The sequence below is a fragment of the Mus musculus genome, chromosome 3, assembly GCF_000001635.26.
Source record: "Mus musculus strain C57BL/6J chromosome 3, GRCm38.p6 C57BL/6J".
Lineage (NCBI taxonomy): Eukaryota > Metazoa > Chordata > Mammalia > Rodentia > Muridae > Mus > Mus musculus.
The window spans coordinates 135,211,728-135,238,691 of record NC_000069.6 but is presented as its reverse complement, the minus strand read 5'-3'; the positions used below and the strand labels follow the sequence as shown (position 1 = coordinate 135,238,691).

General features: G+C 41.0%; 1 protein-coding gene across 1 annotated transcript in view; it reads right to left on the bottom strand.

The window, feature by feature from the left end:
• Cenpe (centromere protein E) overlaps window positions 1–26,129 on the bottom strand; it is a 60,978-nt gene extending 34,849 nt beyond the window's left edge. The window contains exons 1-24 of the mRNA NM_173762.4: window positions 25,978–26,129; window positions 23,497–23,588; window positions 22,271–22,360; window positions 22,028–22,146; window positions 21,320–21,439; window positions 20,578–20,659; window positions 20,151–20,218; window positions 20,003–20,068; window positions 18,361–18,412; window positions 16,377–16,464; window positions 15,393–15,522; window positions 13,616–13,735; window positions 9,777–9,935; window positions 8,488–8,644; window positions 7,239–7,327; window positions 5,628–5,795; window positions 4,890–4,964; window positions 4,602–4,721; window positions 3,737–3,859; window positions 3,470–3,626; window positions 3,081–3,235; window positions 875–1,189; window positions 493–765; window positions 222–377 (exon numbers count right to left, since the gene is read on the bottom strand). Coding sequence (NP_776123.3) covers window positions 222–377; window positions 493–765; window positions 875–1,189; window positions 3,081–3,235; window positions 3,470–3,626; window positions 3,737–3,859; window positions 4,602–4,721; window positions 4,890–4,964; window positions 5,628–5,795; window positions 7,239–7,327; window positions 8,488–8,644; window positions 9,777–9,935; window positions 13,616–13,735; window positions 15,393–15,522; window positions 16,377–16,464; window positions 18,361–18,412; window positions 20,003–20,068; window positions 20,151–20,218; window positions 20,578–20,659; window positions 21,320–21,439; window positions 22,028–22,146; window positions 22,271–22,360; window positions 23,497–23,588; window positions 25,978–26,033 — 3,030 coding nt within the window. The 5' untranslated portion in view covers window positions 26,034–26,129. The remainder of the gene's footprint in view (window positions 1–221; window positions 378–492; window positions 766–874; window positions 1,190–3,080; window positions 3,236–3,469; window positions 3,627–3,736; window positions 3,860–4,601; window positions 4,722–4,889; window positions 4,965–5,627; window positions 5,796–7,238; window positions 7,328–8,487; window positions 8,645–9,776; window positions 9,936–13,615; window positions 13,736–15,392; window positions 15,523–16,376; window positions 16,465–18,360; window positions 18,413–20,002; window positions 20,069–20,150; window positions 20,219–20,577; window positions 20,660–21,319; window positions 21,440–22,027; window positions 22,147–22,270; window positions 22,361–23,496; window positions 23,589–25,977) is intronic.
• Window positions 26,130–26,964: the final 835 nt, after the last annotated feature.

Genomic DNA, 26,964 nt, shown 5'->3' with positions numbered 1-26,964 from the left:
TGCTATCCTAATTTCTTGTATTTTCTACTCCCCCACTTTCATCCTTCATTTGGGTATTGTCCTACTTAGGTTTCTGTTGCTGTGAAGAAACAGATCAGAGGCAACCTGGGGAGTTTATCTATCTTACAGGTTATGTCCATCACTGTGGGGAAACCAAGGCTGTTCAAGGAGGAGCTTGGAGAAGCCTGTCGGAAGCCCACATGTTATTGGCTCGTCTTTACCTTTTGCTGAGCTTCATCTCTAGCTCCTCCCCTGTCCTTTACATGCAAATTATCGGATAGTTCCTCAGCAGCTTTCATTTTCAGCATGTTAATTGTTTCTTGGTGTTGTTTCAGAGACTCCAGAGCATTTAGTAACTGCTCTTGAGTATCTATGTTCTGTGTAAGAGACAGAGAAAACCACTTCATTAGACTGTGAAGCACACCAATCTTACAGTGACTACTTGGTCATACTTAATGAGACTTCCTGCAGTTCTCACCATCTGAACCTTACCATGTTCACAGTGTCCTGAATGTCACTTCTGAGTTGGTCTCTCTCAGTTTGCAGGCTCTCCTGGAGCTGCTTCAGGTTTTTCTTTTCTTGGGTTAAGGCTTTTACTTCCTTCAAGGCTTGCTGCAGCTTCTCAGTGAGCAGGACTTTCTCCTTCTCTACAGACTGCAGGCTGGAGTCTCTGCTTTCTAACTCTTCTCTCAGCGCCTCCATTTTATTTAGCCTTTCTTGACCCTCAACTGTTTTCTGCTCAAGCTCTTGAGTCTTGTGAGAAAGCTTTCAAGAAAAAGTGTGATAGAGTAAAAGCCAAACGTTGTATCACACACACACACACACACACACACACACACACGCAGACATTCCTCTTGTCAAGAGTTGCACCAACCTCGGCCTTCACGGAATCCAAACTGAAAGCCAGGCTTTCTGCTTCTTTGGAGAGAGCCCCAATCTCCTGCTTCAGCCTCTCTCTCTCCTCCAGGACCCCCGCGTGTCTGTGCTCCAGCTCTGCGTGCAGGCTTTCCAGGGCTTGCCATTCTCCATCACTGCCCCTCCGACTCAGCTGGGAAGTGGCAAGGTCATCTCTAGTGTTTCCAATTTCCTCAAGTAAACCTTGAATCCTACTGTCTTTATGAGCCATTTCAGAAAACAGTTTCTCTCTTTCTGTGGTTATTATATGGAGCTCTTCAGATTTCTCATACAGCTAGGGAGAGAAGTAAAATTTAGGGCTGTTACCAAATATAAACAGATACCCTGAAGCAAGTTTCAGGAAAATTTTAACTTAAGTGAAAATTTGATTAAGGAATGGTGGTTATTTCTAATTTGCAGCTCTGAGAATGGAACTCAGAGCCTTGCAAACTAGGCAAGCATGCAACCATTCAGCTCTACAATAGACAGCAGTGTTCTTGCCATGGACTCTTCCCTTAGCATTTATAAGCACACCATTATCTTTCTCATGTCTTTGAGATCCAGTTAAAGAACGAACCCATTGAGGAAGTGTCGGTAGAGACAGCTGACTCAGATTAGTGACCAGGTAACTATCTCCTTACCTAGCCTTTCAAAGTTCCTTCTTTGTTTGAGATAGGGCTTCTCTGTGTAGCCTTGGGTGTCCTGGAACTTACTCTGTAGACTAGACTGGCCTTGAAATCCCAAAACTCTGCCTGGCTCTACCTCCTGAGTGCTGGGTTATTTTCTAATATGACCATGTGGTAGGTACTTCATGGTTTTCCTCAACGTCTGACTTACTCCTCCCAATAAAAGTTACTGATTGCAATTCAAATTTCTAAAAATTTAGCCTATGGATAAACTATGCTTTTACAAATTATTTAAGAAGCATCATTTAAATAATTAAACAATCCACAACAGATTTATGGATAGCTTAATCACTTTGAAAGGGAAAGATGAAAGAGCTAAAAAGCCCCAAAACAGAAGGGCAAGAACACAGAGTATGGCTGCTGGCTTAGGAGGCAGGTCTGTATTGCTCAGTGACTGGCTTGACAACTGTTTTATGGGAATTGAAAATAGGATCCAGTGATCTTCTCATGTACTAAGTAGTAGTAAAGGGACTTAGTTGTTAAACACTTACAGCAGTGGCTCACAGCCTTTCCGAGTTCTGTGACCCTGTAATATAGCTCGTCTTGTGTGAAGACCCTTCCAACCATAAAATTATGTTTCTACTTCATAACTGTAATTTTGTTAACTGTTATGAATCATAATGTAAATATGTGACGTGTAGATTGTCTAAGTGATTCCCATGAAAGGGTTGGTTGACTCCCGAAGGGTCTGCAGAGCCACTGGCTTACAGTATAAATGAAAGAATGTCTGCAAATTCCTTAGCAAGATGTTTGCTATAGTAAGCACTCAAACCCCTGGCCCTTTCATTTCTTTTAAAAAGGCAGAGAGGGAAAGAAGTCGGCAGTCATGAGTTTGCAGGCTCATTTACTGACCTGGAAATCTTGTAGTGTCCCCAAAAATGGTCACCGTTAACTGTCAACCTGCTATTTTTTGGGATTTATTTATTACGTGTTTGGGTGTTTTGCCTGCATGTATGTCTATGCACCGTGTACTGCAGTGTCCATGGAAAGCCAGAAAAAGGCTTCAAGTGTCCTCGGAGCTGGAGTTAACAGGAGTTGTTAGTTGTGATGTTGCACCTCAACCTTACCCATCCTTCCATCCTCTCCTTGCTGATGCTCCCTGAGCCCTGGGAGGGCATAGAAAATATGTCCCATGTACAGCTAAGCATGTGCAGACATTTGTTTATTTGCATTACAGTTTGTTTTGTCATAGTAACACTATGTGAGCCCACTTCAGTCTCTTGGATGCTGAGATCATGGGCATTCTTATCTTCTAAAGTCTTTTGTCTTCAACACAGTGATATGACTAGTATCAAGAAGTGGGGGGAAGACTAAGCTAAGCTGTGTAAATATACTAGAAGACCAAACATAGCTGCTGCATAGAATGTGTTACAAAGCACTTTGTCAACTATACCCTGGCAACACTGCTTTTCTCTCCCGCCCCGTCCTGTAAGGGCCGGGAGAGCACGAATTCCATTCCTTCCCATCACACACTGTTTACAGTGCCTCTCGTCTGCTCACCTCTCTCCTCAGCGTTTCCACCTCAGACGGTAAAGATTTCAACTCCGACAGCAAGTTAACTTCTTCTTGCAAAGTTTGTTTTTCTTCAGCTTCTTTATTTAGTTCTTTTTGGAGATCAGTAATCCTTTTCTCCAATTCCAAATTAGACAGTAAACCTATGTTGACAAAAGTGACCTAATTTTTAATAGACTTAAACCTTTAATAGATTTAAACTTTTCTCAAGTCATGTCTACTGTATTTGAAAAGTATTTTTAAACCCTTTCATGGTGCCATGGCAACCTTTGTGAATATTAACTCAAAACTTAGCATCCACTTAATTTTGGGAACATTCTCAATTCCTTTGGGTAAGTTTTTAAGTCAGGGAGCAGATGTCTGAATTTGTGTAATACCTTTGCCATCTACCAGGGCGCTGAGTTTTGATATTTCTTGAAAAGCCAACTGTAATTCCTTATCCAGATCAGTTTGCATTTTCTTTTTTGCTTCCAGTTGGCGTTGATACATCTGAATGTCACTTTCCATTTGCTTACGGGAATCCGAAAGTTCATTCTATTGGAAAAACATGAAAAATTGGCAGCACTGTACTGATCCCCAGGACTACAGAGTACTATACTGTGGCACTACAACTCTGCTGTCATAGACTCTGAAAAGTCACCTACAATTTTCTCCTTCAGCTCCAGATTTTCACTTCTAAGGAAGGCTGACTCTTTCTTAGCGTCAAGGGCCACTGTGTCCAAATCAGACAGGGTGCGCATCGCCTGTTTCAGGTCTTCAGTGGCGTCCTAGGCAGATGATAAAAGGGATCCTTAGGAGACCCAGGTTTGGTAAATTTGCAAATTATGCTGGAGAACATATATACAAGTTATTCCTAGATGATCAAATGTGAAGCTATGCTACTAATCAAACAAATGAAATTAGGATAAGAAATTCTGGCCATACTTTCCTATATCATAATAGCACATCTGGACATACAATTTAAGAAGCTGGTTAGTGCTTATTAGAAAACTGAAGACAGGTATGGTGGCACACGCCTTTAATCCCAGACCTTGGGAGACACAGGCAGGTGGATGTCTGTGTTAAAAGGCAAGCTATCCAACATACTGAATTTCAAGCCAGCCAGAGCTATGCAGTGAGACCCTGTTTCAAACCAACCAACCACTGAACCAACCAACCATTCACCCACCCACCAATCAACAAACCAATCAATCAAACTACTAACTAGCCCACCAACCAATCAACCCACCTACAAACCACCAACCAACCAACCCACCTACCAACCTAGAGGAGAAAAAAAACCAAAACTATTGAAGTAACTACTTCAACTCTCTCTCTTGGTAAAAAGTAGATGACACTAATAGTTCATTAATCAATGGAAGAATTATGCTCATATTAAATATCTTGAAATTGACTATAATGAAGCCTGGTGCATAGCTGGCTCTACAACAGAACCGTTTACTAGGATGGTTATAATCCTATACTAGAAATGCCCAATTGATCACACATCAAAAGAAAACTAGATTTTACCGATGTGTATGACAGGTCTATCTTCATCTTTTCTGACTTCTGGGCATCTATGTATTCCTGCAGGTTCTTAATCTGCTCCTCTTTTTCTTTAAGAAGCTTCACTTTTGAACTTAGGTCATTCTAAAAAATCAAAGAACAGTGAAACTCAATTTAGTACACGATTTGAATTTAGAATAAGAAATACTTGTATTTAAAATTTCCTAGTATTTAAAATATAATCCCTCTATTTTCTGTAGTCTTGTTTAATTACATGCAGTTTAAGTTGTAGTTACTAAGATAAATGTTTACCTCAAGGTCTTGATTATATTCTTCTGCGTGTTTAATTAAATTCTTTAAGTTGGAAACTTCATGCATTAGTTGCATCTGAGAGAGCACATGGACAGGAAACAGCAGATCAATTAATTGTTAACACAGAAAAAAAAAGAACAAAAGAGAAAAGAGAGAGAAGGAAAAGCAGAGAAAGCATTCTTTACTGCTTTAGGACACCCAGCATAAGGGATTGGGAATTACCTGTTCAAACTACTGTCACAGGGCACCCCTGAATCTGAAACTCCAGGAAGTAGGGACTGGAGAGTTGGCTCAGCAGTCAGGAGGATTCGCTCTCCTTCCAGAGAACCTAAGTTTGGTTCCCTGCATCCCCCAATTGTCAGGCAGCTCCCAATCACTTGCAACTGCAGCTCTGCTAGATCTGATGCCTCTGGGCAGCCGCACTCATAACATACACATACCTAATAAACACTTACACACTGACACACACCTACATGTAATAAATACTAACATGACAGTCAAACAACCCAAAAAGTACCATCTAGACAAACCCAAACCCACAAAAACAAGTTATAAGTGCATCAGAAAACAAATCTGGCTATTTTAAAAAGAATTGAAATTAATTTACTTCTTGTTCAAATTCTCTAAGTTGCATAGGCACATGAGAACCAGCAACACCTCAACCTTAGAAATCAATGTCTTATGAGAATGATGCTTTAGACAAACATGTTTTAAGTTCAGTATTTCTATTTCTCTTACCTCTTGATCTCTTTCTTCTTTTTGTTCTAGAAGCTCAAATTCCTCTAACTCATTTTTTTCTTTTAATTTCAATTTCAAGTCTTCATTTTCTCTTCTGAGCTGTTCATAGTCTAATACCAGATCATTATATTGAGCATTAAGTGAGTTCAACTCACTTTCTACATTTTCCTATTGGAAACAGAAACAAATTTCCAGTCAGAGAAAATGCAGAAATATTTTTTAATTGCTTACTTAAATGTAGACTAACTGAAAATCAACTCAACTTTGACCCAGTTGATATAAGCCATTATCTTCTTCAACATTTGTGTAATCTCCCTAACTTGGAACAGGTAGATTAGCTGAAGATCATTAAGTAATAAATCTGCCTGTGAGAGACAGGGAAAGGCCAATTGACTGTGAAAACAGGAGAAGTCCACATGATCCCCACAGTAACCCTTCACTCGCCTGCTTGCCTGACTTGTTTCTGAGAGCGCTGGAAAGAAACAGAAATGTCATGGACTAACTTCTAAGCTTGTAATGGTTACCATGTTTAACCACGCTATCCCTAGGCAAGCTCATTTCTATTTTCTATGCTACTTTGATAAAAACTATAACAGAGGGGGAAAACAACTTAATATAGGATTTTTAGTTATTTATTTTTGTTGTTTTTGTTATTTTTCTTGAGTCACTTTTTAAAATTTTAGTTTAAAGGCGCCTGAGTACTTTGCCAGAACATATGTCAGCACATACTGCATGTGCCTGTGGAGGTCAGAGATGGAGCTGGTTCCCCTGGAACTGAAGTTACAGATAGCTGTGAGCTCTCAGGTAGGCGTTGGAACTGAGCCTGGGCCCTCTGCAAGAACAGTCAGTGCTTAGCTGCTGAGTCGTCTCTCCAAGCCCTCTATCTATTTTTTAAAGTAACAAATCCTAGAATGTGTGAGGAACACAGACACTCTGCTGTGGTTGTCAGCAAATTAGTAGTTGCCAGAACTACAGGAAGCACTGATGATGTATCCAAAATAAAAGCAAAAACCTCTTTTCTGCACACATTTAGACAACTTTACTGTACACCTGAGACTCTTGTCACTTTTAAATCAGTCTTACTCTCAAGAAATTTCTCAAAATATAAAACTTAAAACTATTCATAGATCCTAAGATTTGACAGTAAGAGTTGTAAGCAGGTTGCCACCGATTAGCCCACACCTGCTTTCCACAATGCTAAGTCTAGCTCTAGATATCACACAGCTGTCAATCAGATATAAAAGGAAAACTGTCTTCCCTAGGATCAAATTTGTCTCTGATGTTGAGTCAGGCAGGGTGACCTGTTAACAATGATATAGTTGTTAGCACATCTAGCAAGAGATCTACATGCAGCGGCTGATATGCCATCTCTTCTAGTGACTCCGGGTTCTGTTCCCAACACTCAAAAGGCAGCTTAAAACCATCTATAATTCTGGTTCCAGAGGATGTGAGGTCCTCTGCTGAGTCTGCAGGCACCAGATGTGCTGTGGTACATATAAACACAGTGGCAAAACATGCACACACGTAAAGTTCTTAAAAAAGGAAAAAAAAAAAAAAAGCCCTAAATAACACAAGCCTAAGGGCAGACACTCTATGGACTGTTAATGTTACCTCGCTTAGGAGCGTTGTTGCCGAGCTCCACTCTACCTCAGCCAATGACTCAAGAGTGTTATTCAACATTTCAAACTCGGAAGAGGCTGCTGTAAGTAGAAAAGATGCACATCATGAATAGATTTACTCTAAGTTTTGCTTAAAATAAAAATGAGATTAATAAAGAATTCTGACCAAATGTAAACTCATATTAACATACTTAGGTAGGAATGCCAAGAACATGTCAACAACAGATGTGACCATGGGTCTTATTATTGTATGAATTAACAAAGTTAGCTGGAGTCTCGTATGAGGCTATGCCAGTGCCTGGCAAATACAGAAGTGGATGCTCACAGTCATCTATAAGATGGAACACAGGGCCCCCAATGGAGAAGCTAGAGAAAGCACCCAAGGAGGTGAAGGGGTCTGCAACCCTATAGGTGGAACAACAATATGAACTAACCAGTACCCCCAGAGCTCGTATCTCTAGCTGCATTTGTAGCAGAAGATGGCCATCACAGGGAAAAGAGGCCCCTTGGTGTTGCAAACTTTATATGCCCCAGTACAAGGGAATGCCAGGGCCAAGAAGCGGGAGTGGGTGGGTAGGGGAGCAGGGCGAAGGGAGGGTATAGGGAATTTTCAGGATAGGATTTGAAATGTATATAAAGAAAATATCTAATAAAATATATATATATATATATAAAAGAGTTAGCTGGAATTTGTAATAAAGATCTTTGAAACAATATAGATAAAAATGACAAATTCTACATCTGAGATTTGACCATTATCGGTACATTAAAATGTCCCTAAAAATGACTACAATGCTGGAGAAATAATTTTGAAACATTGTCCTATGTATTTGATATAAATAACAGTCTGAAAACTAGAATAAGCTTAGCTGGATGTTACGCAAACACTGGACCATTTTAACTGAACATAAGTGCAAAAATCACCCCAAACTCCTGACTTGTATGTTTAAACTACAGTGTATTATTTTGCTTTTGACAGGGTCTTACTGTAACTCAGGCTAGCTCTGAATTCCTGGCAGTCCTGCCTTCGTCTCTCCAGTGCTGGTGTTATAAACTGACGGTACTACACTTGACTGACAACGCATCATTCTTAAGGGACTTGGAATTAACAGAAGCTTATGAATGCTCACCATGTAGCCACATCTGACATGCATGCTTTATTGAACCATGTGTCTATTAGTGCCCTTAGGGTCTATTTACAGAAATAGGATGTCACGTGGCTCTTCTTAAACAGTACTCACCACTCTCTCCGAACTTCATGAGAGAATTTTCTCTCAAAGAAGTCACAGAAGTTTTACGTTTTCTTGTTGTTATGCTTGTCGGGACTTTAAATTCCTTTTCATAGTTTGAATCCTTCATTTTGCCATAGCACCAAGTAACTCTTCGTTTCCTTTTAATCTTAAAAAACAAAAAATAACTAAAGAAATCAAAATTATTTCAAACAGACCTAAAGTCAGACAAAATAAAACAAGGAAACTAGTTCTTATTTTTTATATTTTTACTTATTTTAAACACCATGATAGAAATAAAAGTCAGGTTTATTTGAGGATTCCAAGAGAACACACTGAACTCAGTCACAGAGCTCACACTTACACTGTACAGACCACCCTGGGTTAAATTCCAGGAAGCCAAACAAGAAAGAAATTTAAGCGCATTTGTCAATTATAGGATTAAGTACTGATTCTAAAATTAAGTTCATCTCTTTCCTCCTACGCAGACTGTGCCTCTCTGTTATATCCAACAGTTCACCCTGACTCTGTAAAGCAGTTTTCGCCCTTACCACATAACATAAGATTGCTCTTGCAAACAAGTCACTGCTATACTGTTTCCACTGCCAAGGAACAAACCCCCAAACATCTAAGTCCTGCTTAGTTTCTCTCTCAATTATTTCTCTAATTTTCCAGTTTACTCCCCTTCCAGAGTCAAAGTTCTCAGAGGTTGTCAGCTTATCTGATAGAGATACAGACAGTAGCTATGCCTTTCTAAACTGCAATTTTGATGCCACCTATAAGGCTCTGTTGTCCTTAGCACATTGCCACATTCAAATTCCTCAACGTGCTTTGCTATGCCCTGGCCACTGTGCATTAATTAAGGTCCAAGTACGTCTATCCTGTACTTGCAACCCTCTAAGATTCTGATCATGTGTACTTTCTCTTCAAGCATCTTCCATTGAGCAGTTCCCTATTCATCTCTTGCTATTCAATAGCTCTTCAATATCTACAGATCTTCTAACCTAGTGACTTACACTAGAGATTTTAGTTTATAAGTCATCTTACAAATGTTATTAGCCTTTTCTAAGAATTTTAGTTCAGACAGTCTTTACCGACAGCCTTTACCGACAGCCTAGAGAGTTGGAGAGTGGTAATTCTAACTCACTTCTCAGGTAGGGATGATAGACTGCAAATACACAGAATGCTCGAGGTTTTCTCAAGATCCCACAGCAATGGAGAAAAAGTACTAAACCTTAAGCAGACAGAAAGGGCCTGTTCTGTTTTCTATTCCCACATGCAAGCTGCCATCTTGCACACACCTCTAGCTCCTGCTGCAATGCAATAGAAGATGACGTCACCAGCATCCGCTTCAGGTTATTAATTTTCTCATCCTGAACTTTCTGAAGCAAGTCTTTTTCATCCAGAAGCTGGGCCAGTTGATCCTTTTCCATTTCCTGTGCCCGAGTCTTTGTATTTACCTACGAAATATTGGGTTATATTAACCATAAATGCAGCAAACTTGAAAGTAGCTTCAACAACAGAAAATTACATTTGTATGTAAGTATGAGAACTTTAATTTTATTAAAATATATTTAGCAAAGTATAAATAACTATACATATATTTATATAAAATATTACATTACCATGCAGTTTTTATCACAATTGCTCTGTGGTACAGCTTTAGGTCAGGCATGGTGATTCCACCAGAGGTTCTTTTATCCTTGAGAAGAGTTTTTGCTATCCTAGGTTTTTTGTTATTCCAGATGAATCTGCCGATTGCCCTTTCTAATTAATTCGTTGAAGAATTGAGTTGGAATTTTGATGGGGATTGCATTGAATCTGTAGATTGCTTTTGGCAAGATAGTCATTTTTATTATATTGATCCTGCCAATCCATGAGCATGGGAGATCTTTCCATCTTCTGAGATCTTCTTTAATTTCTTTCTTCAGAGATTTGAAGTTCTTACCATACAGATCTTTCACTTCCTTAGAGTCACGCCAAGGTATTTTATACTATTTGTGACTATTGAGAAGGGTGTTGTTTCCCTAATTTCTTTCTCAGTCTGTTTATCCTTTGTGTAGAGAAAGGCCATTGACTTGTTTGAGTTAATTTTATATCCAGCTACTTCATTGAAGCTGTTTATCAGGTTTAGGAGTTCTCTGGTGGAATTTTTAGGGTCACTTATATATACTATCATATCATCTGCAAAAAGTGATATTTTGACTTCTTCCTTTCCAATTTGTATCCCCTTGATCTCCTTTTGTTGTCTAATTGCTCTGGCTAGGACTTCAAGTACAATGTTGAATAGGTAGGGAAAAGTGGGCAGCCTAGAATAGCAACAGACAAGTAGACCAATGGAAGAGAATTGAAGACCCAGAAATAAACCCACACACCTATGGTCACTTGATCTTTGACAAGGGAGCTAAAACCATCCAGTGGAAAAAAGACAGCATTTTCAACAAATGGTGCTGGCACAACTGGTGGTTATCATGTAGAAGAATGAGAATTGATCCATTCCTATCTCCTTGTACTAAGGTCAAATCTAAGTGGATTAAGGAACTCCACATAAAACCAGAGACACTGAAACTTATAGAGGAGAAAGTGGGGAAAAGCCTCAAAGATATGGGCACAGGGGAAACATTCATGAATAGAACAGCAATGGCTTGTGATGTAAGATAGAGAATTGATAAATGGGACCTCATGAAACTCCAAAGCTTCTGCAAGGCAAAAGACACCGTCAATAAGACAAAAAGACCACCAACAGATTGGGAAAGGATCTTTACCTATCCTAAATCAGATAGGGGACTAATATCCAATATATACAAAGAGCTCAAGAAGCTGCACTCCAGAAATTCAAAAAACCCCATTAGAAAATGGGGCTCAGAGCTAAACAAAGAATTCTCACCTGAGGAATACCGAATGGCTGAGAAGCACCTGAAAAAATGCTCAGCATCCTTAATCATCAGGGAAATGCAAATCAAAACAACCCTGAGATTCCATCTCACACCAGTCAGAATGGCTAAGATCAAAAATTCAGGTGACAGCAGATGCTGGCGAGGATGTGGAGAAAGAGGAACACTCCTCCATTGTTGGTGGGATTGCAAGCTTGTACAACCACTCTGGAAATCAGTCTGGAGGTTCCTCAAAAAATTGGACATAGTACTACCAGAGGATCCCGCAATACCTCTGAGAATATATCCAGAAGATGTTCCAACCGGTAAGAAGGACACATGCTCCACTATGTACATAGCAGCCTTATTTATAATAGCCAGAAGCTGGAAAGAACCCAGATGCCCCTCAACAGAGGAATGGATACAGAAAATGTGATACATTTCCATAATGGAGTACTACTCAGCTATTAAAAACAATGAATTTATGAAATTCCTAGGCAAGTGGATCGACCTGGAGGGCATCATCCTGAGTGAGGTAACTCAATCACAAAAGAACTCACATGATATGTACTTACTGATAAGTGGATATTAGGCCAGAAACTTAGAATACCCAAGATATAAGATACAATTTGCGAAACACATGAAGCTCGGAAAGAACGAAGACCAAGGTGTGGATACTTTGCCCCTTCTTGGAATTGGGAGAAAGGCACTCATGGAAGGAGTTACAGAGACAGAGTTTGGAGCTGAAATGAAAGGATGGACCATCTAGAGGCTGCCATACCCGGAGATCCATCCCATAATCAGCCTCCAAATGCTGATACCATTGCATACACTAGCAAGATTTTGCTGAAAGGACCCTAATATAGCTGTCTCATGTGAAACTATGCTGGGGCCTAGGAAACACAGAAGTGGATGCTCACAGTCAGCTATTGGATGGATCACGGGGCCCCCAAAGGAGGAGCTGGAGGAAGTACCCAGGGAGCTGGGGGGATCTGCAACCCTATAGGTGGAACAACAATATGAACTAACCAGTACCCTTTCCCCCGAGCTCATGTCTCTAGCTGCACATGTATCAGAAGATGGCCTGGTCGGCCATCAGTGGAAAGAGAGGCCCATTGGTCGTGCAGACTTTATATGACTCAGTACAGGGGAACGCCAGGGCCAACAGGTGGGAGTGGTGGGTGTGTGTGGGGGAGTGGGTGTGGGAGGGTGTGGGGGACTTTTGGCATAGCATTGGAAATGTAAATGAAATACCTAATTAAAAAATATTACATTACTATATAATATTATATAGATAACTTTATTATAGACTAGATATTATCTACCTGCAAGACCCCAACACATAGTTACCAAAGCCAATAGTTTCTCAAATTTAAGAGATAAAATACATACATTTCTTCTCATTATGCTACTGTGTGTCATGTGAGGGTAATGTTAATTTTATTAAATACCTATGAAGATATGAATAGGTAGGAAAGTCAGAAACTGAAATTTGAAACTGACTGTAAAAGAAGAGATGGTCTTGTTTCATTTGACATTTCAGTTCATTAAAAAACATTCGTAAAGTGAAAGGTTTTATGAGCTGTGGGAGTATGATGGTTATAATGCCTGAGGTGGAAGGCAGGTTCATCAGTCTATGTTTAGAGGGCTACGCCTGCCCTCAGCGTCGGAGGCATTCAGGAGAGTGTCAACATACACAGGTAGCTTTAGCTCACTGTACATTACACATCCATAGTCCCGTAACAGAGCTTAATAATTTCAAGAATCCTAATAATTTTAAGAACCCACCCTCCTATTCATTTATTTAGAGCAGACGTAGTCTCAGCTGGTCTAGAAATTGTTACCCAGCAAAGGATAATCCCCAACTCCCTGATTTTTCTCCCTCCAACTTCCAGGCCCTAACGTTACAGACACCACCAGCAGGCTTTCTCTGAGGTGCTGGGCTTTGAGCTCCGGGCTTTGCATACACCAGGCAGTCACCCCACCAATTTAATGACATCTCCAACTGTCAGAAACAAGGTATTTTGTAGTGAATTTCTTTTGTTGTTGCTGGAGATGGACCCAGGGCCTTGTGCACGCAAGGTGACGTTCTACCACCCTATTTCTAAAGCTAAAGTTTTATGAACCAATTATTTTAAGTTAAAACCTGCTTGTTTTAAAATTAAGTTACAGAAATTCGGATATTTATAAATTTATAGTTTCTTAGGCAAATCTCCATTACTCTGTATTGGCTCTTAGTCCTTTACCAAAATAAAAACCATACGTACCTCCTCTAATTGTTTTCTAAGATCCGCTATTTCTCTTCTGTATCTTTTCAAGAGAGCTTCATCATTCGACACTTCATTAACGTAAGGAGTATTCTTCATATACTTAGCAGTGCTGGCAAACTGGGACAAAACATAAAAGTATAAGATGTTCAATGCTAAAATAATTCCAATTATTAATAATACTTGTTTCTTACAACCAACTTTCATTGCAAAAAGACACAGCACACCTGGCTGAAAGGACACACCCTTTCTTTTACTCTAGTCTGTCTGTCTGTCTCTCTCCTTGGGTGGGGGTGGTGAAGTGTATATGTGATGTGTTCATGTGTGTAGGTACACATGTGTGTGTGTATAAAAGACAAGGGTTGCTCAGTATCTCCCTCCATTGCCTCACCTTCTTTACTGAGGCAAGGATTCTTTTTTTTTTTCTCTCAGATTTTTGAAAGTGAAAGCCATCATGTGCCAAATACTCAGGTTAAAATTAATTTCAAAATATATACAGGCATGTAATGAACTTAAAACCAAGAGAACTGGATGGGAAACTGCACAGAGCTATGAGTGACTGATGGAACTGAACTGAAAATCAAGGTCATCACCTATTACAAACTGTTTCCCCTCAGTGCCAACGTTCAACTGACTCACAATTATGTAGACCTTTAAAGAGCAAGGATTCTTAAAGCCTGGAGCTTGCTCATCTGGCCGTCTGAGAGCAGGACTGCAGGAGAGTTGCTATGTCTGCCCAGCTTGGGTGCCGGGAATCTGAACTCTAGTCCTTACACTAGTGAAGGAAGTGCTTTGTCCTTTGAGCATCTCTTTAGCTCCAGGACACGATTCTTACTAGTCAATATACTAACTCAAGGTAATCATGTTGGAAGCCAAGTCTCATCTACTTTATAAACTCTGTGCGGCTGGCAGTACCTTGACCCAGTACTCATTGGCTATCATTTTTTCCTTTTCTAGACAGAAGCTTGTTATATGTCTCAGATTGGCCCAAGCCTTGATAGGTAGATGAAGCTAGCCTCAAACTCAGAGTAACTATCTTGTTTCTGCTTCCCAATCCCTGATTTAATTTATTTTCCATTTTACAAGAGTATGTTATGCTACTGAGGCTGGTCTCTCTGCTTTAGCATATTACATACTGGGATTTGGAGCATGTGCCACCCAGCCCAGCTTTAATGCATTAAAACAGGTTTCCCACAGTGGGAAATTCCGGGTCTGTGCACGCTATGCAGCATTCTACCAAGCTACATTCCCCATCCCTGCAACAGCTCTACGGGTAGGAGCCGATCTTACGGTGGACACTGACGCCCACCAAGAAAGCTGCTAGAGTAACTTGTTTGCTATTTTCTTTTCTTTTTAAATAGAAAATTCAGGCCTTCAGCTCATATGCAGCCTACAGTTAGTAGAAATTCACTAAATGTTTGGTTACACACACATTATATATTTTTAGATTCTTATTTGTGGCAGGTAACACTTTTTGTTGTTGTTGTTTATAAATCTGATAAAAAGCTTCTAGTTACCATGTATCAACAGAAAAAAACATGAGTTATTTAAAGAAAATATCAAACCATTCAGTTAAAAGTATTGGCTGTGCCCCAAACTACAGAGATGGGATACAAATCACTGAAGCCTTGGAACATTAAATTAAGAATGCTATTTATTAGGCTCTACATCAACTTTATTACAGATGTTCTGTCAATGGTAGAAAACCACCTGCCAGTGCGAGGGATGGCCTTTTCTCCGCAGGCTGCTCACCCACAGCACTGACATGCGAGCTCACCTGCAGCGTCGTCAGGGTTTCGTCCAGGGACGCTGGGGTGATCGTGCAGATGATGCGCGTCTTGGCATTTCCTCCCAAGGAATTCTGAAGAATTCGTGTCAATTTGCTATCTCGGTAATTTATGAAACCCCTTAGTAAGAAACAAGTGTGGGAAGAAAAAAGGTTGAGAATGTATGGAGAACACTCAGTCATAATTTTATAAATTAAATTATTTTTACAGGTTGTATAGGGCAGATCACGCTGCTAACTAAAATACTTAAGGTAGGAAATAAACTCAAGTTAGATTTATATGCAGAAGAAACTATGCTTATAAATTGTGTATAAAATATTCTAATAAAAAGACAAAAGAAAAAAAGAAAGGGCTCTTTAGACTGGTGAGATGGCTCGGTGGGTAGAGGCACCCATGCTAAGGTCTGAAGCCTTGAGTCAGACCCTTGGGGCCTACAAGGTGACAGGAGAGAAGTGATTCCCAGCAGCTGTCCTCTGATGAACAACTGTGTGTGCAAAATTAAAAAATAAAACAAAACTGTAGGCCAAGGGCTCTCTAGGCAGACAGTTCAGAGTGGGACAGGGATGCAGACCATGGGGAGCCTGGGGTGTGGGCAGAGGTCTTCGTTGCCTGGACTCTTGACTCATGCAGAGTGCACTGCATCACCCGTGGAAGGGCCTCGGGAAAGATGGCTGGGGCAGCAGGCCAAATCGCCCAGGGTTCCCACATTCTTCGGAGCGTGCTGACATGTGAAGCTGTACAACCGAAACTATCCCAGCAATGACCTTGCACAGCACATGTGCACTAAAATGTCACTGCATCCTGTAAGTATGCACAATCACCACATCTCAAAGGAACACACGTGCTTCAAAAAGTTAGCTTACAGAAACCCAAAACCTTTTCAAATGTAGAAGAAATCAACACACTTGATTATGACTAAAATATTTTCAATCTAATAGAAAACCTTTAAGAAGTAAGTATATAATGAAACTTACCCAACCTGTCCATCACTGAGTTTCTTAATCACTTGTCCCAAAATAAACAAGTTCCGATTTATAAAACAGCCCTCCTTCAATCGCACACCTGAATCAAACATGTAAAAATTAACCTCCGGACTAGACAAAGCTGGCTTGGGAGCTGGGAGGACTCAGATGCTACGATGGATGCTGAAGCCTGACCTCACGTTTAACCCTAAGCAATCCTCTCTCCCTAGGCTGCTTACATATCCAGTCAAGCAGAAATGTCATCAGCTGAGAGAAAACAACATCAAATAAGTGACTAAGAGGAGGAAAACCGGCCTGCTTCCCAAGGTCCTCTTCTAACTGCTCAGTTCAAATCTACTTTTTATAAACTTTTAAATAAAGGTAATCACAGACTTCCAACCGAATGCCAGGACTTTTCTTTTTAAACTGTTAATATGCTTACATGATTCTAACAGTTAAAGGGAAAATGCAAACTGGAAAAGGCACATGCCCACTTCCCCAGTTCACACAGTTCTCCCCCCACTAGAAGCCCAGCACTCCCTTGCTTTGTCTTTCAGACTCAATCACTCCCATATAAACTCATCTTCCTTCCCCTTCCTATATGGTCTATTTATGTTTCTTTGTACTTTGCCTTTTCCCTTGAAAATGTAAAATTCCCTATCAGTAAAGGCCGGCCTTCTTCATTTTACATCACCTAACTCCAGGTGTGTTGACCCAGTTTCATGGGCCCACTGAAAGACACAGGTTTACAATGCACAGCTTCCACAAAACCACTGTGACAAATAACTAGGGGCCAATGTTATTTCTGCCACGTTAGTTAGTTACCTGTGGGGTGTAAGCTCTTCACAGTGCGTGCCAGGAGCGTCAGCACGAGAAATCCGTGCAGTATAGAGGCCCAGTTACTCCTTTCCATCAGGATTTACTGTTTGCCAGCCTTTCTTTTCCACTTCTAGACTTTGTGTAGTAGACAGTCAGCCTTGCCCACTGTGGACTGAATTTTAATCTGAAACACTCATTTTCCTTCCTTCCCTTGAGACGGTATCTCCTTCAAATGCAGCCCTCCCTGCTTAGCTTCCTGAGTGCTGGGGGTTACAGGTGTGGACCTGGGCTGACCGCCCACTCAGGATGACACAAGTCTAGTGACTGGAGCTCCATCACTATCCTCAGATAGTTCTCAGATAGTCTTGCCTGCTTCCCACACACATTTCAAATCAATGTATCGAGTTTAAACACAAAAACGTACATTTGATTTAATTAGAAATATTTTAAATCTAGAACACATACACATATAATTGCCATTTTTACAGGTGTGCTTTTTCACTAAGTCTTTACACCTCTGAATTTTAAAAACCTTACATTAGTTTTATACAACCTTTGAGTATTTTCCTAGATAACGCATTAAAACGGGTCTAATCTTTTTGTCCACTAAAATATTCAACCTGGTTCTTGCTTATGAGAGTTATTATTAGCAGTTCATTTGAACCTTACGACATTTTATTTGGACTTTCTTAGGTTTTATCCCTCATATAAGGAGAATGGGATGAACCAAATGGTCAACCATATCATGAAAATTTAGAACCCATCTAGTAACATCTGGCCTCATGTTACAGCTCTTCCTATGGACACATCTGGGAGCTTGGCAGTTCAGACACTAACTAGAGTCTTCTGGGAATGGTTTTCATTATTGTTCTTCGTCTTCTTGGGAAGGGAAGCTCTCTGAAGTATGTATGGTGTCAAGGTAAATAGCAAAGTGAAGACTCAGTCCGTTAGTCCTAGAAGGCTGCCTCCCACTCCCTTTCCTAATTCTCTAACTAAGTCAGCTTAGATGGTTCTCACAGTACATCCTTGGGCTTCCCAGCTACAAAGCACTATCAACTAAGCTGGTGCTGTAGGTCAAAGTAATGAAGTTTGATTTTTATAATAAAGACTTTCATACGGCAATCATTACATTATCAGAACTTTCAACATAAGTAGTCAGATATTAACAAGTTATTACCTTCAGCTCCTGTTTGAGCAGCTCTTTCACTGCCTGCAAGATCGACCAAATTCTGTAGGACAGATGAAAATAGTTTAGGAGGTGTAACTACAAAGAATAAATTCTAACTCAGTAAAGGAATACTTTAAAGACATGGTATATTGGAAAGTCCCTCTGAATCCTCATTCCCAGCCTACTCTGTTTATGCCTCTATTTTTTTCACTGAGCCACACTGGCCTCCACACCTTGCTCCTTCTTTCTTTATAAACATGCTGTGTGATGGAGGAATGTCCTATCATCCAAAACTTTACCAAGGAGAGCGGGATCTTCGCAACCTGGCCTCTGCTGTAGTTTTTGTTGTTCCTTTTACTTCTAATGTTTTAGTCCATCCTTACTCAGTATTCAAGAACCAAGGGGGACACTAAACACTCTTCTCAATGGAGCCTTGCTGTCTTAACCCATCTTCTCGCACACCTAAGATGACTACGTCCTTAACTGCATGTGCAAGCTCGTTAGAGGTCAGGCTTCTTATAGTACTTTGCTGGGTTGGCCATGTTACATTCTACAGAGAAGATTTTTGAGAAGAGGGAAGGGATATATAAATAGATGAGAATATTCAAAGAGGCAGCTGGCAAAGGGCAAAGAGGGACACAATATGTTTTCTGGAATAGGGGACAGGGAAGGCATGAGACTAGGACATGTGAATGACAAAGAGGGAGTCAAATGAAGACTTAAACAGCAACAGCACTGTATATACAGAAAGGTCAGCATGCTGGTTCCCAGCGCAGACCCCCGTAGGGTATTTGCTACCAACCCAGAAAGGATCTAGCTGTTCATCTGTAATCCCAGAACCTGGGAAGTAAAGGGAGGGGTGCCATGAGTTGTGAGCCAGCCTTATTTCCCGAGTGAGTTCCAGGCTAGCCCAGACTATGCAGAGTTCTAGGCCACCCTGTCCTAATAAGCCAAAGCAAACATCCACCAAACCCAAGAAAGGGCACTGCGGCACCAGTGGTGAATGGATGGCTGTAGGTAGGGGCCAGGGTGTACAGTGTCTTGTAAGCAAGACTGAGAGCATATTGCTCATATTCAGTGACTGTGTAAATAAGCAGAGGCTGTGCAATGTGTTTTTAAACAACGAACATTATATCTCTTTTCTGTTTAAGAGATTTATGGTCTAATACTGCTCATGGGCTGGAAGTTGGGGGTGGCATTCAGTGGCAGAACATTGCTTAGCATGTAGAAGGTCCCAAGGCTGACCATTAGATAGTAAAACAAAGTCCCCATCATTTATCAACATGCTTTCTCCCTGTTGCAAACAAATAATATTTTCCACCTAGTTTTTTTGTTATTTCATCAGATAATTCTATATTACTCTGACTAGGATTTAAGAAACATCCAAATTCTAAAATTCAGCTCTCAGGAAAGAAATAGAGCTGTGACTTGTGGGTGGCTGGAAGGAGACTCAGCTGAAATCCTGTAGCTATCACATTCAGAAACAAAGACGCTCTAACCCTTACCCTGAAGCTGGCCTACGACCACTGCCTGCCAACTACTGACCCTCCCTCTCTTCCTACTTAGTGAACTGTTCTTAGTAAAGCAATCATTTAATAGACAACCCATCTTCTTGGGCCCACACAGAAAGTTATGATTTCTAAACACTCACCAGATGAGACACTTTGACGGAGCCATCGCAGTTAGAAGGCTCAGCCTTTTCTCTACTTTCCAGAATCTAGACAGAAAAGACAATTTGTCAAAAATGGGCAAATTCTTCTTTGGAACGACCAAATATAGGGAGAAACAGAATTACCTACCATCCTAAAAATCGTATGAGAACGACTGCTTCTTTGATTCATTTTGGTTATTCCATAATGTCTGTTTTCTGTAAAAACGAGTTATATCAATTGCATAAATTTAAAATCCAAGACAAACTATGAGGTTTACTTTAGCTCAAGTCTAACTTGAAAACAATCTTATTTTAGTTCAATAAAAATGTGACTTTATAGTTTTGGTATGACTTTAAAAATTCAGCAGTCTCGGGGCTGGCGAGACGGCTCAGTGGTTAAGAGTGCCGACTGCTCTTCCTAAGGTCCCGAGTTCAAATCCCAGCAACCACATGGTGGCACACAACCATCCCTAACGAAATCTGATACCCTTTTCTGGAGTATCTGAGGACAGCTACAGTGTACTTACATATAGTAAATAAATAAATCTTTAAAAAAAAAAATTCAGCAGTCTTACTTTCTCCTGTTGCGAGCCATTTCAAAGCCATTTCTGCTGTATAAACCACTTCTTCTGTGAGATCAGAAACATATACAGTCCTCTGAAAACAGTATAATCATAAAAAGATTAGAGAAAGAAAGTTTACTTCCAAAGTTTACAATCCATTGTAGAATTTGGCAAAGTAAAAAAATGGAACCATTACATAAGAAAAAGGAACTTATTTACCATTTCCTGTATACATTGAACACAAAATTATTTTTTCTTTATAAACTTCATTATTTAAAAACCCTTGCAAATAAATATAAACATTACACACCAAAGTTAATCAGACCCCAAATCTGTGACCTTTCATACACTTAGAACAGGCATTTGGAACAGAATCTTTTTAGTTTATATTTTCTGTATCAAACACACCTTATACCCTTAGTCACCTTAATTCACCAAGGTTTTAATAAAGCCATCCATTTGCTACATGACCCTGTCATATCACTGGACACTCTTCCTCCCCCTTGCTTTATCTGCCGCCACATCACTATCAACCCCATCACTGTTCCAACATGACTTAGTAAAGCGACTCATTTAGTTAATTTGGGCCATCTGTGTGGATACTGAATATAAATTTGGTCTGCTGGAGCTAGACACCCAGGAAAGTAATCAGTGACTGCTCTCCCTGCTTGTGGGCCCATCTTTGGCCCCATGTGACTGCTGATAGACCCATTCTTGGGCTGACCCAATGCAGTCATCCATATCTTTTACTCACATTGGTGTCTTCCCGAATTATCAAAGGTTTCATTTTTTGAGCATTACAGAGTAAATCTGTAATGGTTTCATTGTAGATCTCCATGTAAGAAACTCGTAGGAGAAATTCTCTCTCAGGAAACTAGGAGAAAACAGCATGTGTCAAACATCAGAAAGTACCCCATTTATAAACCAGCGCCGTCCATTCACACCGAGAGTAAAAGAGCCTAGGAAAGAGTTAGCTGTAGAGCCAACAGGACCTACGGTGCTATTCTGACAGTAGGCAGAAAAGCAGAATTTCAGGATAATGAAAACGACACTACAGCGAGGAAGAAGGCAGCACCCAGACCCACTGCCTAGGCTACAAAGAAAGCTCTGAAGCTAGATGCTTTTACCTTAGTGAAAATGCTCATCTAAAAGCAAGCTCACCCAACAGGTTGTGTAGGTTGTGGCCCACAGCTTTCATCCTCTGTAACTCACATCTACTTCCTAAGAATTACGAGTAACTTGACAAGGCTAATGTGGAACTAATAATAGCCCTTCTGATAGGATTCCCTGGGGCTTAACTTAGTTTACTTTTTGTTGGAAAGACGGTTTCGGGCTCAAGTTCTATACAGTGTGTGAGTCAGTGCTCTGCTTTTCTCCTTCTCCTATGGGAATCAGGAGCCAAGCATGAATCTCCTCCTGCTGCCACCACTCGACTGTGTGCTAGGAAGCCTGAGGTTACTACCTTCTTTATCCTTTGGAAAATGTCATGAATTGCCCTGGGTATAACTCCCAAACAATCTTCAGAACCCATCATCGTGTGTGTCTTTCCTGATGCAGTTTGTCCATAGGCAAATATAGTACCTGTAAAATAAGCGAAAGACATCGATACATTAGGGATAAAGTTGAGAAGATTCAGAACAAACTTACAGTGAGTCAAACTATCAACACTAAGGAATGGATGCTGCAACTTGAAGTGAATACAAACCATTGTAGCCTTGTATGGCGGAGCTGATGATGGGCACCGCAATCTCTTCATACACATTCTTCGTGGTTTCATTACTGTCAAAGACACGATCTAAAGAGAACACGGAAATTCAATCAAACATACCAATTGCATTTTCAAAGAATTAGTAATCACCCAAAGAAATAAACTGTCAGAACCCAGAATGGTAAACGATTTAGGACAACATTTCCTTACTTTCTGTCTTTTCAGAAAACACCCTTCTCACAGGGAAAATGTAATGGTCTTCAACAACCCTATGTATCCTCACGGTCAGCAGGGCATAGTGGCTGAGACGGGTTCTAGACCATGTTAGTACCAATCCTGATTAGACTGAGAAATGTTGGGCCCCTGCCTCCAATGTGTAACACAGGTACATTATCATCTCTATAGAATTATTGCCAGCATATTAATACATAGGAAATGTGAGCTGTTATTAATTTCTGAGAAATTTTGTTTTATAATATATCTTGTTTTTTAAGAGCCTAGCTTAAGCTGAATCAGGAAGACACCTAATCCAAAAAAAAAAAAAAAAAAAAAAAGTTACAGGAACTAGTCACCTACCTGTGATACTTAGGCATCTGCATTGCTAAGTTTGCCACTCTTTGCTTTTGTTAGTAAACTAAAAAAATGGGACACTTTCTATGGTGATCTTTAAAATAGGAAAATGTGATGGCAAAGAAACCTAGCAATCGCTCTGCTTCTATCAGAACCACACACTTGTCCTCGGGTAAAACGGGAAAACCAAGCGCCACGTAGAGGCTGTGCAGTTAGGATTTCAGATTAAGCAGAGTTGGTAGATGTCTGTACTGTAATACCATCAACCTCAAGCAATTGATGAGTTCAAATCTTCTATATACATATAGGGCCACCAAAACCTATATAGTACAGAGTCCAAATGCTTGGGAAACTTTTAATCTTGCTTTTATAATCTCTTAAACATACTGTTTTACCTTTAAAAAATATATTAGTATATTAAACAGTTGTTTACTAGGAAGCATTTTATTTTCTATACTTCTGTGCTCAAAATGTTGTCTTCCTAGTTTTAATAAGATGACCACCTAGGGTCTGGGAAAATAGCTCAATTTAGAACACCTTTGCAGTTCAGGTTGGCCTTGAACTCCTGACCCCTTATCTTCAGATTATAGAGTGCAGGGATTGGAGGTCACCACCACCAGGCTAGGAAGCAACGGATGCCATCATAAACTTACCAAATTGGAAAGATTTACCCCCATCGCTCTGATAAATAGCGTTTTTATCTGTTTTCCAGTAAATGTGGGTGGCTTCTCCAAGTTCTTCTTCTCTGGAAGAACGGAATGCTACATTTTAGTACGTGATTCTGGTGGTCACATAACAGGAGGGGTAATTTACAACATTTCATGTCCTAAGGAATAGCAGTAACATACAGCGTCTACTCTGGAAAGGTTGGGACTCAACTCTCCTAAATGGGGCTCAAGGTCTGCTTCTCGCCAGTCCCTACTGAAGCCCTCCACTCGAAGTACCCAGCAATGGAAGAACAGTTCAGGGTGTGACTCTCATTATGTATTAGGACCCTTTTCTAGGGGTGTCTGACTTTTCACATAAGACATAATTTTGTCATCTACAAAGGAAGGAAATGGAAAACACCTCAAGTCAGTTTGAAAAGAAAACAAAAATCTTCCTTTCCTGGCAGGAAAGTTCCCACTGGAGGCTTTAAAACAAAACAAAAGCTTTTTTTTTTTTTTTTTTTTTTGGGTTTGGTTTGGTCTGGTTTGATTTATTTCTTAAAGATTATAATTCTTTTTTTCTGCAAACTGCCAGCTCTGAGAGAGTAGGGTGCAGTTTAGTGGCCACCACCTCCTCTGACATCTCACCTGCCCAGAAAAATGCAGAAGACCTAGGGTGCCTACCAAGCCCAGTGCCTTCCCCCTTTTTTTGAAATGTCAACTTCACAGCTGACTGAGCCTTGCAGAGGTGCAGAGTCATGACATCACCAGACAGTCCACATGCAGAGAGGGCTGGCAGTGTTCTGAGTGTGGCACAAAGACTGGAAAACTGAGAGCTACTGAGCTGGGGAAAGATCTTGTATTACCGGAGAACCTTGCAATACAAAGTTTCAAAAATCTGGGTAGTGGTGGCACACACTTTTAATTCCAGCACTAGGGAGGCAGAGGCAGGTGGATCTCTATGAATTGGAGGCTAGCCTGGTCTATGGAACTGAGTTCCTGGATAGCCAGGGCTACACAGTGAAACCCCATCTCAAAACACCTCCACCACCCAACCAAAACCGACCAACCGCCCCCCCCCCCAACCAAATAAACAAACAAAAATTAAAAAAAAAAACCCAAACCTCTTGCAAAATGAAGATTTAAGTAATATAATTTTATGTTTAACTATATTCATAACTATCTTTGTCTGCATAGGCTCTACTTCCTCTCTGAAATCTTTAAAAAAAACAAAAAAACTTCTGGAATCTTCCGGAATACTTGACATGCCCTAAATCCCCTGAACTATGTCACTAATCTCTTTCTGTTCTTTACTTTGAGACATTGTCTCACCTTGTTGGCCTGGAACTCACTAGGTAGCCCAGGCTGGTCTACAACTAAGATACACCTCCCTCTGTCTTCTGAGTGCTGGGGTTAAAGGCCTGTGCCACCATGACAGACACCACTAATCTCTTCAGTGCCACCTTCCTCTAAATTCCTATTCGTACCAAACACCACATCAGTCAAGCAATCTGGAAGTTGAATCTCTGTGATCTATCCATCAATGAACCACCTATTCTGTAGTGTTAGCGTTTTCCTGACACCAGGTACCCCATGTCTCTGAAGGCCCAGTGGCTCTTTCAACATTCTGCACAGTTTTGTTTTGTTTTTCTTTTTTTTTTCTGTGTATCGTTAACGGCTTATGTCTATAGATATACTGTTTTAGTTTGCTTTGTGCTGCTGTGATAAAATATCATGACCAAAAGCAACTTGGAGTGGAAAAGGTTTATATCAAAAGCAACTTGGAACGGAGAAGGTTTATATCAGCCTACACTTCCAGCCCCAGGGAAAGTCAGGGCAGGGTCGCAAGCAGGAGTGGAGGCAGAATTCATGAAGCACATTGTTTATTGTCTTGCTCTCTCTGGGTTTTGCCTACGTAGCTGTCTTACACAGCCTTGAGTTCCATGAGTAAGAATGGAACCACCCAGACTGGCCTAAGCACTGCCCATATCAACCAGGAACTAAGATTCCACCACAAGGACATGCCCACTGGCCAACTTCATCCAGGTAGTCCTCCAATGGAGACTCCCTTAGATATAGCTGGCTGTCAAGTCAACAGCTAATGCTAACTAGGAGCCAGCTTTTTCCCAAATTAGGGAAGGAACTTAAATGCAAGAAATAATCAATTTTGAGAATCTCGCCTATCGACCACCCGTTTAATACCAATTTCTCAAGCTTTAGCATCTCTAGCTGAAGGCCAGAAGCCAGCAAACCCAGTAGACTTCATCAACCCCCTCTTGTCTTTTCTTTCTGGCATTCCCGACCTTTTCCCACTACTGAACATTCACTGTCTCCGTCCATCAGGCGAGGACGGCAGTGTCCCCTGAGCAGAACTACGCGCAGTCGGACCGTGTTTTCGGGGAAACGGAGTCCTGCACCCGGGTGTCGGTGTGACTCGGGGCAGCGCGGGCTGGGACGCAGGTCCCCACGCCGCCCCAGGCCGCCTACCTGCTGTTGAGGGGTCGCACACGAACACAGACAGCCACTGAAGCCTCCTCGGCCATCCTGTCCGCTGCAGACTAAGGGAAACGAAGGAGAGCAACGGCGCCGACCGAGCTCCCGGGCCGCCCCGCCTTTAAGTTTAAAATGTCCTCAAGGTTGCAGCGGATTGGGTGGCGCAGCGTCATGACGTCACGGGACAGTCCAAGTGCTGCGGCGAGTGGGGGTTGCGGGGGGAAAGGCGGGGCGAGTCCATGGATGGGGAAGGCGGGGGAGACTCAGAGATCCCGGAACTGAGAGCCTCAGAACTCAGCTGGAGAGAAGTTTTGTGTTAGAGTCACGCCTGCAGAACAAAAGAATTATAATCTTAAAAAACAAACAAACAAGAACTCCAGACTAGACCAAACCAAAAAAAGCTTTCGTTTTGTTTTAAAGCCTCCAATGGGAACTCACTGCCCAGCCAGGAAAGGAAGATTTTCTTTTCTTTTGGAACTGCTTTGAGGCGTTGTTGTTTCTTTTCTTTAACTTTCATTTCTCTGGACGGTGAGTGTAAGAGCCTCATGTAAGGGAGAGAATCATTGACACCTGGGAAAATGTTGTGGGGACATGACAGTGCTGCACACTAGAGCATGGATTACCCGAGAAATCCCCAGTACTAGGCATGGAACACTTCTTTTCATGTTGGTTAGAGTAATCCAAGAGGCTCCCAAAATAATAAAGCTACGCCTTAGGGACGAGGCTTCTAGCTCAGAAACAGCTGGAATTTTCTAATTCCCGACAAGTCTGAAGTATGTGGTGTCTCCAGGCAACAATGACTTAACCTTCAGCCTCAGGGAGGCAACCAAGGACAATTTGGGGATGTCAGTTCTCTCCTACCACTAGGTTCTAGGGATTCAACTTTAGCTTGGCAGCCAGTGACTTTACTCACTGAGCTATCTTCCCTGCCCTGTTTTAACTTTTTTTTTTTTTTTTAAAGTGGGCAAATATATATTTAGC